This window comes from Simochromis diagramma, unplaced genomic scaffold, assembly GCF_900408965.1.
Source record: "Simochromis diagramma unplaced genomic scaffold, fSimDia1.1 OVJJ01000377.1, whole genome shotgun sequence".
NCBI classification, from domain to species: domain Eukaryota; kingdom Metazoa; phylum Chordata; class Actinopteri; order Cichliformes; family Cichlidae; genus Simochromis; species Simochromis diagramma.
Window position 1 is genome coordinate 210,543 of NW_024387037.1, and position 13,554 is coordinate 224,096.

The 13,554-nt window shown below is 45.0% G+C and overlaps 1 protein-coding gene across 1 annotated transcript in view; it reads left to right on the plus strand.

Annotated features, from left to right (window-relative positions):
• Positions 1-12,690, plus strand: part of atg16l1 (ATG16 autophagy related 16-like 1 (S. cerevisiae)) — a 37,377-nt gene extending 24,687 nt beyond the window's left edge. Inside the window, exon 19 of the mRNA XM_040043369.1 lies at positions 12,611-12,690. Coding sequence (XP_039899303.1) covers positions 12,611-12,675 — 65 coding nt within the window. The 3' untranslated portion in view covers positions 12,676-12,690. The remainder of the gene's footprint in view (positions 1-12,610) is intronic.
• The last annotated feature ends 864 nt before the right edge of the window (positions 12,691-13,554 follow it).

Sequence of the window (13,554 nt, forward strand, 5' to 3'; positions counted from 1 at the left end):
ATTTCCACTGAAGTCACGGAGGAGAAAATGCCACTCGACGTTGAGGCCGCAGCATCTCCTTCATCAGCGTTTTCGCGGCCTCCATTTCACTGCTCTTTGTTCTTGTCTGGATTTTATGATCCAGGTGTCTTGAACCTTTTCCAGAAAACATCCAGAAACGAATCGACGTGTCAGGGCAAAAAGATTCGACCAACTCTAATATGTGTGCCACACAGTGGGTTGTTATGATGTGGGGTATCCTGTTTCAGTCTCCCAGCTGTTCCTGTTTTCTCTCTTCTCTGATACCCGTGGTGTTCGCTGCTTCATCAATAGCCTCTAAAATATCTGCAGCGTTTGCACTCCTGACTGGCTGACATTTGATCGTGTATGTGGACGTTACATTTGTGCAAACTGCATGCTGTGATGTCAGCAGCGTCCTAACAACATAACGCAGTACGTCAGGTTTAATTTGAACCATTACAAAGAAAGTGGCTGACCAGGAGGAAGTGTGAACAGGAAGTGGTTTAAATGTTCAGCAGTCTATAGGACTTGATCCTCTGTGACACATTCATGTATTATCTGAGGCTGGATTAATTAAAAATGAAGCACATGCAGCCATATATGACTGCGTCCATGCAATAAGCGATCAGACAAACACTGCTGTGTGTGGGTCGATGTCTTTTTTTCTCTGCCATCAGGGTTCGAGTCCAGCTGAGAAAAAGAAGAAAGGGCCAACACAGGAGGTGAGTTTTATAAAGATCATAAGTTATCAGAGTATAAAGTGACGTTTTTCTGTCTCATGTCTTTGTCTCACATGGAAACAGTGAAGACAGGAAATGTGTCTTCGGTGCTGTTACACCATATGAAACTAGTTTCACTGCTCTGCTGATCAGACACGGGAGTCCTGCAGGCTTCTCGTTTGTTGTACTTCATGCTTCATGATCCATTTTATACTTTTTTAAGACTAAGTTGAGATGCAGCTAATAACAGAAAGTGAGTCCCTCCATGCAGCAGCCTCAGGGACTCAAACAGCTCCCACAGAGCAGCGTTATTTACCCATCCACATCAACACTGCGTGTAACTTTGTAACTGGAAGCATTCGTCCTGGCAGCAGGGTAAGGTGGCACAAGTACATGTCACGTTACGGATCACACATCTCTCTGTATCTTTGTTTTTCCTCCATGGATGATCCAAGTAATCTGGGCTGGAAAAAACCAACACTTCAGTCCTGCAGTACTACCAGCCGTCCACTACTGGCCGTCGTGATGGGGCAGTCTTTTGCCTGCAAGCGTAGTGAGCCGGTCTGTGTGAATAGAGACCAAACAGTTTGTGTATCAGGCTGCAAACATCTGAGACTCACTGCTGCCTCTGCTGGGCAGAAGCAGACGCAGCAACCCCTGAACTGCAGTCCAGGGCTTGCTGCTTTGCTGTAATCGGATTTCTCATCTATATGTCGATTGGTTATCAACCCATTTGATGAGAGAGCGAGGGACAGATTTTGCATAATAAGCTTCATGTTATGGACGCACAGTCTGAGCACTCAGGTCGCATCAGAGCATCAGGCCGTGTAGTGTGAGACCTGCATCGTGACCTATGAACTTCTAACCCCTGAGATTCAATCGTACAGTTTGAGCAGGAGCTGAATAACACGACTGAAAAAAATCGCAGTGTTTGCCCAGCTTAATGCAGACTGTTTAAACTAAACAAGCTGCTGCTTCACATAATAAACCCTGTCAGCCGCAGTATTGCCTCTCTTTTAACAGTTAAAGCAGTAGAGACGAGCTGTTTACATGTGCTGTTAGCTTATAGCTCACGCTAGCTAACCAGCGAGCAGTAAAAAGACAGCTGAAGCTGCACAAAACACCCACAAACTTATCTCACTACAACGTAGCGCCGAAAACATGACTCGCAGCTCGAGCGCGACACAGCTGCTGTAACATAGAATAGAATAGAATTCAACTTTATTGTCATGTCACAGGTACAGGGCAACGAAATGCAGTTTGCATCCATCCAGAAGTGCTTTAGCCGTGATATAGATATATTACAATATATATTAGCAATAATATAGATATGTAAGTATATTACAGAAATGGGCAGTGGCGGCTGGCCCATAGGGGGCGCTCGGGCTCCGCCCCCCCAAATGTGGAGGAGTAAAAATATATATTTTTAAAAAATTCATCAATGATAGTTTTACTATGTGTGTGCCCATATACAGCCAGGCGTATTTTAACATTTTCACCAGCTGACTCATTAAAGTTCAACCAACAAACGGTGTTTTTCTTCTTCTGGGGCGCTCGTCAAAGCGCCCTTGATATGCAGCGAAATAGCCTATCATTAAATGGTTGCCAGGGGAAAATAATAAATATTTGACCTATCAGCGTCGCTGAATTAAATGGTTTGGGGGCGCTTAAAATTGCGCCCCTGCAGAAAACGCGCGAAGATTTGCTGTTCTAGAATTTTACCTCAGTCAGTAGCCTAAGTGAGCTATAAGGTCAGAGAGAGACGATGGCAGCGGTATTGTTAACGGTTGAGGCACAGCCTCCCCCAAATTCGGTTAGATCGCTTCTAACCTACCCTTTTGCCAGAAGGACAATGGCAGAAAAACTGCAAGTTAAAGAGTTGGGACCTGACAAGCCCGAAATTCAACTAACCCAGGCAACGAAGGAGAAGTCAAAAGCATACAACAGGACTTTTTGTCGGAGTTGGTTCCAGCGCAAGTCGTGGCTGACAGGCTGTGCATATTGATTTATATGATGCAGCCGGCTTTATATTGTTGCTTGATTACACCACACAACATTGGATTGATGTAGCCTAAGTAATGAGTAAGTGGACACATTCATTTTTGCTTAAAGGCTACTGGATGCTAATTTCTTTCGCTTTCTACCTGTAACTTATGTAGCTAGAGGAAAGCTTTCTGTTGTGTGTTGCCATCTAGTGGGCATGAGGTATCACTGTATGAGTTAATCACCTAGCAACAAATTAAAATTGTGTTGTTTGATGTACTCATTAAATGGGTCATTTTAGTCGATATCATAAAAATTGCCCCCCCTGAGATTTTTTTCAGGAGCCGCCACTGGAAATGGGTCTATTATGGTATGTTATAATGTACACGGTATGAAGTATGTTGTGAATATTCTATAACTATAAGTATGTACAGGCTATGAACAGGATAGAAATATGAAAAACTATACAGAAATCTGAGATATACAGCTATACAGAAATGTGAACTATGCAAGTTATAAACAGTTGTAGGATTTAAAATTATCGTATGTACAGAATGATTATTTACACAGAACTATACAGTAGTGCAGTTAAGATCAGTGAGATGTGGCTAATTTCTACAATGGTTATATAAAGTGCTGGTGGTTGTGAGTGGTGGTTCAGTCCATGTTATTATTGTGTGTTTGAGGGTACAGTTGTCCATTGTGTGTGTGTGTGTGTGTAGGTGGTTGTGTGTATGTCCAGTCCATGAGTTTAACGTGGGTCAGATGACAGGAGGCAGAGTTCAGGAGTCTGACAGCTGTGGGGAAGAAGCTGTTCCGGTACCTGGTGGTCTTAGTCCAGAGGCTCCTGTAGCACCCCCCAGAGGGCAGGAGGGTGAAGAGTCCATGTGATGGGTGACTGGGGTCTTTGATGATTTTACCAGCCCTTTTCAGACACCGCTTCCTGTAGATGTCATTTATGGCAAGAAGTGGTGCTCTGGCGATGCGCTGGGCAGTTTCCATGACCCTCTGCAACGCCTTCCGGTCCGAGGCAGAGCAGTTCCCGTACCAGACTGCTATACAGTTGGTCAGGATGCTCTCGATGGTGCAGCGATAGAAGTTCACCAGGATGTCTGAGGACAGGTGGTTCTTCCTCAGAGTCCTCAAGAAGAAGAGGCGCTGGTGAGCCTACTTGACCAGCTTGGAGCAGTTGGTCGTCCAGGTGAAATCCTCGGAGATGTGGACTCCCAGGAACTTGAAGCTGCTCACACGCTCCACATCCGTCCCCTTAATGTGGATGGGTGGATGTGGGTCAGCATTCCTCCTGTAGTCCACGATGAGCTCCTTGGTCTCCTCAGTGTTGAGCAGCCGGTTGTTTCTGTCGCACCACTCAGCCAGACGATCCACCTCCTCCCTGTAGGCGGCCTCATCGTTGTCACTGATGAGGCCAATCACTGTGGTGTCATCTGCAAACTTAATGATGGTGTTGGAACCATCAGCAGGTCTGCAGTCGTGGGTGAAGAGGGAGTAGAGGAAAGGGCTCATCACACAGTCTTGTGGTACACCGGTGTTCATCGTGATTGTAGATGAGCAGCGGTTATCCAGCCGGACATGTTGGGGGCGGTTGGTCAGGAAGTCCAGTAACCATTTGCAGATGAGGGAACTGATGCCCAGGTCTGTCAGTTTCCTGATGAGTTGTGAGGGGTGGATTGTATTGAATGCTGAACTGAAGTCTATAAACAGCATTCTGGCGTAGGTGTTGTTGTTGTCCAGGTGTGAGAGGACAGAGTGCAGTGCGATGGAGACTGCATCCTCTGTGCTCCTGTTCTGGCAGTATGCGAATTGGTGGGGGTTCAGGGTGGGGGGGAGACAGGATTTGAAGTGTGCTAGGACCAGCTGCTCTAAGCACTTAGTGATGATGGGGGTGAGTGCTACTGGGCGGTAATCATTGAGGCAAGATGGGTTGGAGTTTTTGGGTATCGGGGCGATGGAGGTGGATTTGAAGCAGGCCGGTACCACAGCGTGGGCCAAGGACAGATTGAATATGTCTGTGAGCACTCCTGCAAGCTCCCCAGAACACGCTCTGAGAACACGCCCGGGGATGCCATCAGGGCCTGCAGCCTTGTGGACATTGATCCTGCTCAGCACCGCTCCTACATCGGTGGGGGAGAGAGTCAGAGGTTGGTGGTCTGGCGTCATGTCTGCTTTGGTTGTGGTTGTGGGGTTCCCTCACTCAAAACGAGCATAAAAGTTGTTGAGCCCGTTGAGGAAGGAGACATCAGAGGATGCGGGGGAGGGTTTGGTGGTCCTGTAGTCTGTAATGGTCTGGAGTCCTTGCCACATGCGTCAGGGGTTGGAGTTGGAGAAGTGTTCTTCTACCTTCTTTTTGTAATGGTGTGTCCTCACAGCAGGTTTCACACGTTGGATGAGTGGTGAATACCGAGGTGTGAGGAACAGGGAGAGATGGTCCGATTGTCCAATGTGGGGGAGGGGTGTGGATAAGACTGACATCCAGTTAACCACAGCTAAAAAGATATTTAGAGAAAACTTACCGTTTCCTCAGGTTACACGAGCTGAGTTGTTTCACGCTGGAAAGTTGTTGTTTTGACTCTCACTGAAGACACCGACACTGAAGACATAGCTGTTCTTTTGTCCTGCTTTTAAGCGGTTTTCTAATATTTTATTTAATTTTAATATAAATAAAACTGTTTTAATATTGGAGCCAACCTGCCTCGGTGTGCATCCTTGAATCTGTGCAGTCTCTTTTTTCCTTTTATCTATTTTTCTTATATATTTCCTGGGGGTGAAATTCCCCTTGGTGACGTTGTCATTTTATTATTTCTTTTATAACCCCGCTGACCACTTGGTCACACAAACCTAAACAAAAGACATAACAGAATAAAGTGTTTTGTGTTTCTTTATATTATTAAAGTCGTCAGATTTTATATTATTCTGAGTCGTCAGACTCAGGACCATGACAATTAAACTTGTTGCTGCCTTTCATAGTGTGTAACTTGAAGGCCCTGAGTACTTTCTCCCACACTGAAAACACTGGGATGATCACATTATTTGAACATTACCTAATAAGACTGATTCAGGACAGACAGTTATGTTAAACTTTCCTAGCAGTCCTTCACAAACAGGGAACAGTCTGTCTATTCTCTCCATCTGTCAGCTGCTGCTGGCTCTTCCTCCTCCTCTTCCTCACACACTGCTGAGTTTGTCCTGGTGGATCATCAGGGCTGCAAAGCCTCACAGATGATGTGCAGCAGTGGGTCCCTCAGTCTGTCCTCACTCTGGACACTTGCAGTCGTCACACATGGAAATCAAATGTGTGATAAGCTGCAGGATTCAGACACAAGTGTAACTTATAAACACATGTTCATACTTTTATTCCACAATCAGAGAGAAAGAAACAGAGAGAGAGTGCAGGACAGACAGACAGGTGACAGTCTCAGGTGTACACACTGCTACACAACAGCACCAGAGAAGCAGGATTTAGTGTTTGTGTTATTACGAGTGTAAACAAGAAGAGTTCCAGATGGTGCAGTGGACACATGTGTGACTGCTGTGATTAAAGCATCTTTCTTTCAGCTTAACGAGTGAACCGTCAGCTCGTTCAAACACACGTTAAAGTCCGTTTGGCTCGACACCACCGAACAGAGGCAGCAATATAACACAGCTCACATTAACAGTGCAGTGGATCCTGCTTGTGCCGTGATATTCAGGACTGCAAACCGAGCAGCATCACTGACTTTCAGCTTGTTGTGTTTGTGGATATATGACTGACTTTAATTATCCATAAAATCATCACATTCTCTGTTAGATTAAGGTTGACTATTGAACGGCGTAGTCAAAGGAGCTTGCAAAGAAAAGCGTCTGGACTTCTTTAAGTTGCTTGAAGGCGTTTCACCTCTCATCCAAGAAGCTTCTTCAGTTCTAAGGTCAAATGGCGGAGATGGCCCAGGATGTGAGTGGGCATTAAGGCGTCTGGGAGGGATCTCAAAACTGGATTATAGATGGCAGAGAGTTGGTGTCGTAAACCACCGCCTCTGTTCAAAGATGGTCGCTCACAGTGGACATAGATGCTTCTTTCTGAGTCTTGTCCTGTGGAGGTGGCTCTTCTGTGTTGTGCCATGTGCTTGTGAAGTGGCTGTTTGGTCTCTCTGATGCAGAGGTCTGGGCATTCCTCGCTGCACTGTACAGCATACACCACATTGTTAAGTCTGTGTTTTGGAGTTTTGTCTTTCGGGTGAACCAGTTTGTGTCTGAGCGTGTTGCTGGGTCTGAAATGCACCAGGATGTCGTGCTTGGAGAAAACTCTCCTGAGTTTTCCTGATACACCGGCTACATAGGGGATGACAATGTTGTTGCGTCTGTCTTTCTTAGTTGGTGTCTGATCTTCTTTTCTGTGCCTCTTTGCTGACTTTATAAACGGCCAATTAGGATAGCTGCATGTGCTTCCTTTACATGTGTGTGTTCCTTCTTTTTCCCTTCAGGCTTAGAGGGAACATGTTCTGCCCGGTGGTGTAGGGTCCTAATTACTCCAAGTTTGTGTTCCAAAGGGTGATGGGAGTCAAAGAGGAGGTACTGGTCCGTGTGTGTGGGCTTCCGGTAAACTTCGATGTTCAGTTTGCCGTTCTCTTCAATGTGCACAGCGCAGTCCAGGAAAGGCAAACAGTGTCTTCCCTGGTGAACTTGATGTTTTTATCCACAGCGTTAATGTGTGCAGTGAAGGATTCCACTTCTTGTGTCTTGATTTTGACCCAGGTGTCGTCTACATATCTGTACCAGTGGCTGGGTACTCTTCCTTTGAAAGAGCCAAGAGCCTTCCTTTCCACTTCCTCCATGTAAAGGTTGGCTACAATAGGTAACACGGGGGAGCCCATGGCACAGCCATGTTTTTGTCTGTAGAAGCCTTCGTTGTATTTGAAATATGTTGTGGTGAGGCAGAGGTCTAACAGTGTGCAGATCTGATCGGGTGTGAAGTTGGTCCTGTCCTCCAAGGAGCTGTCTTCTTGTAGTCGTTTTCTGACAGTCTCCACGGCCTCCGTGGTGGGTATGCAAGTGAAGAGAGAGACTACATCAAAGGACACCATCGTTTCATCTGGATCCAGGGGAAGTTTCTGGACCTTGTTGGTGAAGTCGGTAGAGTTCTTGATGTGGTGTGGGGTGTTCCCGTAGCAAGGTGTTTCGAGATGTTGTAAGTGGCTGAGTTTATGCTAATGACTATGGGCCTGAGTTGGACCCCTTCCTTATGGATTTTAGGAAGTCCGTAAATGCAGGGTATGGTATCCCCTGGATAAAGGCGGTGATTTTGTCCCTTTCAAAGTCTTGAAGGCAAGCTATAACTTTCTTTTTGTAGCTGCTTGTGGGGTCTCGCTTTAAGGCTTCGTAGGTATTGTTGTCACTGAGGAGAGTAGTGATCTTTGTGTGGTAATCTGTAGTGTTTAGGACCACTGTTCATCTTCCCTTATCAGCTGGTAATATAGTGATGTTGTGGTCTTTGCTCAGGGAAGCGACGACCTTCTTTTCTTGTATTGTGAGGTTGGATGGAGGGACTTTGGCACTGGAGAGGGTGGCTGAGACTTTCATCCTGATTTGCTCTGCTTCTGTCTGTGATAATGTATTAATCCGTATGGGGGCTTCTGTGGCTGTGATGAGGTCCACTATGGGCAACTGTTGCGGGGAATTGAGTCCTTTGGCTAATACTCTTTTCAGGTTCAGTGAGATTCCAGTCTGAAAAGCTCTTTACCCATTTCTTCTGACTGTCCTCAGGTGTGTTTTCTTCTCTGAGTTGTGTAGGTTCAGAATGAGGAGTGAGTGTTTTTGAAAGCAAGGTGTGAAATTTCCTCCGTTGTCTTTCTTTCCCTTTCCCAGCAACACACTCAGACACAAACTGGTTCACCTGAAAGACAAAACTCCAAAACACAGACTTAACAACGTGGTGTATGCTGTACAGTGTAGCGAGGAATGCCCAGACATTTGACCTTAGAACTGAAGAAGCTTCTCGAATGAGAGGTGAAACGTCTTCAAGCAACTTAAAGAAGTCCAGACGCTTTTCTTTCAAACCTCCTTTGACTACGATGCCCTGGACGACTGAGAACCTTCACAGACATATTGAATGGCATATATTTTAAAGTAAAGGCTTTAAAACCAAGTTAGTACAAACGTCACTAATGTCACATAACTTTTCCGACATGTGGCCAACAGTAATGTTTTAATGTTCTTCATTATTAAACATTTGCACATAAATAAGTGACACAATATTCAGTACTTACTTTTGAAAGTTTACTCTTCGGGCGCCCCGCTTTTTTCCGAATAAATTATCCACATCCACCACCGCGCTATGAAGTCTGGGATATGTTGGGCCATACACAGACCCATCCTTCAAATTCAGGGAAATGAAGGATGCTTTTGAGCAGCCTTTGAATTAGGACAGCCTTCGTCACGTCACTGTGACGTAATCGGCCTTAAAATGCGGCCTTTGAGGTTGCAGACCCTGATTTGGGACACAGCCTGTTTGTTCAGTTTGCCAGTCTGCCTGTTTAGTTTATTGGTGTTTTCAGTTTAGTTATTTTATGTTCAGCAATGAAGCTGTTGTGACTGCGCTATTGTGCCTCCTGGAGTCTGCACACATCCCATGACAACCGTGAAGTTTTACTTCTGTTGAGCTCAGCAGCAGAAACCCAGCAGCCTGACGGTCTACCTGAAGAACCTGACAGCTGCTGACTTCCTGCTCTGCCTCAGCCGTCCCCTCCGTATCACCACTATCCAGCAGCTCCATCACCATCCACCAACTCCACTGCAGCATTGGAATCTCTGTGCTATATGTTGTAACTTTATTGCAGTTTATTGTTTGATAACAGCATTTTGGTTATTTTGTAAGTGATTTAAGTGTCAGCCACAAGTTTAGTGAGAGCTATTAATTATAGATTTAATTTTCTGCTAAAAGGGAGCATTTAACATGTATTTTCATTAGAAAACTGCATTTCCCAGAATCCTTTGTGGTAGACGAAAGTTACTCTGGGTTTTAGCTAGCAAAGAAAGTTTCGGGAAGCCATTATATGTTGCTCTGATGTCGAGCAGTTTATTTGTTGTACATTCCCCTTTTTGAAGCCTTATATAAAGACTATCGTTTCTACAATTGATGTCCGATCCATTTTTTTGGCTAATTGGAATTGCCACATCACTATACTTTAACATGTACTCCAGCATCTTGTTCATGGGGTACATTGCTGCTAACAGGTAGAGAACCTTTGTTGATTTCAGACTGTAGTTCATAAGAATATTAAAAGCTTAATAAACATGAATCTTGTTCTCTTCTTGACGCCTTCTGCAGATGAGAACAGGAACTGCTGTGATTGATTAGTAAAGTTATCTACTGCCTCCTTCCTCTGGTCTCTCCAGGTATCTGAAGATCATCCATCCATCAGGAACTCACATGATGCAGATAGTACAAGCTGCAAAAATCATCTCCGGGGTCACCTGGGCTTGTCTCCTGGCCCCAACAATCAGCTTCATCACACATTTTTCATCACCCCAAAACCTCAGACCTCTGACCTCCAACGCTGTGACTCGGTCTTCAGTGCATCTGCCAGCCTGCTCGGAAAAGTCATCCACACCTGTTTGGGGATCATCTTCCTGGTGGTCCTAATATCCTTGATCTTCAGACTGTGATCAGCTGACCTGGTGCTCGTTGTGGATTTACACAACTGAATTCAACCGGATGTAAATAGATGTTTCATGAGTTTCCCCGCCTGATTTCCATTCTCTACATTGATAGTAGGGTTAGGGGAGGCAGTTGAGACGGTTCGACTAGGACGCATCCTGGGTGAGGTGTTCCTAGTATGTCCCACTGGGAGAAAGCCCCGGGCAGACCCAGGACACGCTGGTGAGCGTACATCTCTCGGCTGGCCTGGGAACGGCTCGGTCTTCCCCAGAGAGAGGGAGGAGAGGGAGGTCTATGCTTCTCTGCTTAGGCTCCTCCCCCTGCGACCGAGCCCCGGATAAGCAGAAGAAAATAGATGGATGGACTCTGACAGTAATACTGTTTATACTGTGTTCATCCTCGACTGAACACTGTTGGTATGAAGGCTGAATTTAGTGCATTAATCTAAGAGTCATTGGTTGAAACACAAATGAATGTACTACAACATCCAGGGAGTGGACATTGAGTTAGTGGGGTCTTATAGGTACCTGGGTGTTCACCTGAATAATAAACTGGACTGGAGCCACAACACTGATGCTCTTTACAGGAAGGGTCAGAGCAGACTCTACCTGCTGAGGCGGCTGAGGTCATTTGGAGTCCAGGGAGCGCTTTTAAAGACCTTCTATGACTCTGTGGTGGCATCTGTCATTTTTTACAGTGTGGTATGTTGGAGCAGCGGTTTATCGGCAGCTGAGAGGAAGAGGTTGGATAAACTCATCAGGAAGACCAGCTCTGTTCTGGGATGCACCCTGGACCCAGTGCAGGTGGTGGGAGACAGAAGGACTGTGGCCAAAATAACATCTCTGATGGACAGAGTCTCCCACCCCATGCATGTAAATGTTGCTGCAGAGCTGCTTCAGTGACAGACTGCTGCATCCTCGATGCATGAAGGAGCGTTTCTGCAGGTCCTTCCTCCCTGCAGCTGTCAGACTGTACAATCAGAACTGCTCCCAACAAACATAGATGTTTACATCTGCGCTGTAACTGCAATAATTTAATCAACCGATTTACACTATAACCAGGGTTTGCCTCTTATCTGTATTTAATTTTATTTAATTTAATAACAGTACAGTATTCTGTTTATAGTAACCATTGTCCTTGATGTAAATATGTAAAAATTGTGTATGTTTCTGTTCTGTGTCCTGTGTACTGTTTGTTTGTATATGTGTCTTTCTGGCTGCTGTTAGAACAAAATTTCCCCTTGTGGGACAATTAAGGGATTCTTATACCACAACACACGCAGCACATGGCATGGAATTAAATCTGTCACAAACTAATCAAGAACCACAACTACCACAGACACCCGACATGCCACCCTCCCAGACAGCCTTAACACCTTCTACACCAGGTTTGACAGACTGAACACAGAAACACCCTCAAAGGCCCCCAGCGGCCCCACGGGCACTGGCTTCCAGGTCAAACACACACACAGGTCCTGAAAACTCTGAAGAAGGTGAACCCCCACAAGGATGTGGGACCCGATAGAGTTCCTCCCAGAATTCTGAAGGCCTGTGGGGAACAACTAGCTGCTGTGTATGCCGACATCTTCAACCTGTCACTATCCCAGGCAGTGCTCCACCATTATACCAGTCCCTTAAATTACTTCAGGCCAGTAGCACTCACACCAGTTACCATGAAGTGCCTAGAACAACTGGTTCTCACACACATCAACCACATGGTCCCAGACGCTGTCAATCCCCTCCAGTTTGCTTACCGTCCCAATCCCAGCTGTGAAACTCAGAAACCAGTCTTACTTGTTATCATCTATCGTCCACCTGGGCCTTACACAGAGTTTCTGTCTGATTTCTCAGACTTTTTATCTGATTTAGTTCTCAACTCAGATAAAATAATTATTGTGGGTGATTTTAACATCCATGTAGATGCTAAAAATGACAGCCTCAACATGGCATTTAATCTGTTATTAGACTCAATTGGCTTCTCTCAAAATGTAAAAGAACCCACCCACCACTTTAATCACACTCTAGATCTTGTTTTAACATATTGCATAGAAACTAAAGGACAGTGTGTGGCTGATGCACAGCAGATTATGGTCACATGTCTCTGTGTCAGTGACTGAGGTCAAAGGTTAACGTGTCCGCTTACTTCTGATATCCACGATGTCTTCACTTTCAGGTCCTGCAGGTGACTCACCTTTAAGACTTTTAGAAACATCAACGAGCAGCTGAATAGACCAACACAGGTCCAACCGAAGCTTCAGGTGTGTGTGTGTGTGTGTGTGTGTGTGTGTGTGTGTGTTGCTGCTGTCAGCACTCAGACTGCTGAGTCTGAGTGACAGAAACTTATCGGCTCAGCTGAGTCGCATCCTGCTGATCATGTTAATGACATATTAATATCGATCAATACACAAACCAAAACCATCTGACCTCATGTGCTTTTAGTCTTCATTCATCTGTACGTGTATATATATACGTGTGTGTGTGTGTGTGTTGTATAAATAGACATGAAACTGCTGCAGGTTCTTCACACTCTGATCGATCATCACGCAGCTGCTCACAGAGAGCAGGCTCAGTGCTCTGACTGTGACTCCTGCAGACGCTGTAGAAGCAACCGGGCTGCATTTTTAAAAAGACTTTAAACATCTTTTTCAGCCAAAAAGTTTGATGTGGAGATCTGCTGAGCTGAAAAAGTTATGAAAGATATGAGATGATAGAAAAATCATTTAAAAGGTCCAAATTTACTGCAAAGCTCCAACGGTCAGGTGCATGGTGAGGTCAGGGCTTTGGATTACAGTTTTTTACAGACGCTAGGACACATGTCACAATACTTAGGTCACTTTTGCAAAACTCTTCACACAATTCTCCTAACTGACCGTCAGCTTGGCAAAGTAGTTCATTTCACATTCAAAATGCACTACAACTACCAAAACACTTCATCCAGGTCTCAAATAAACTCATTCTTCCAGAACACTAGCAAAGGTTGACAGCCGACAAACACACTTTGTCACCCACAAAACAATGACCTAAAAAACACTAACAACATGTAGCATTACACAGTGTTTCCTTGTGTAAAACAAGGACACATCTCTGTTTATAATTTCAATATATGTTACTGGAATGAATCAGACATCATGCAGAATTCGTTAATATTTGTTTCTGTATTTTTATTTTTTTGCACTAAGTAATCCCAAAATACAAGAATTTG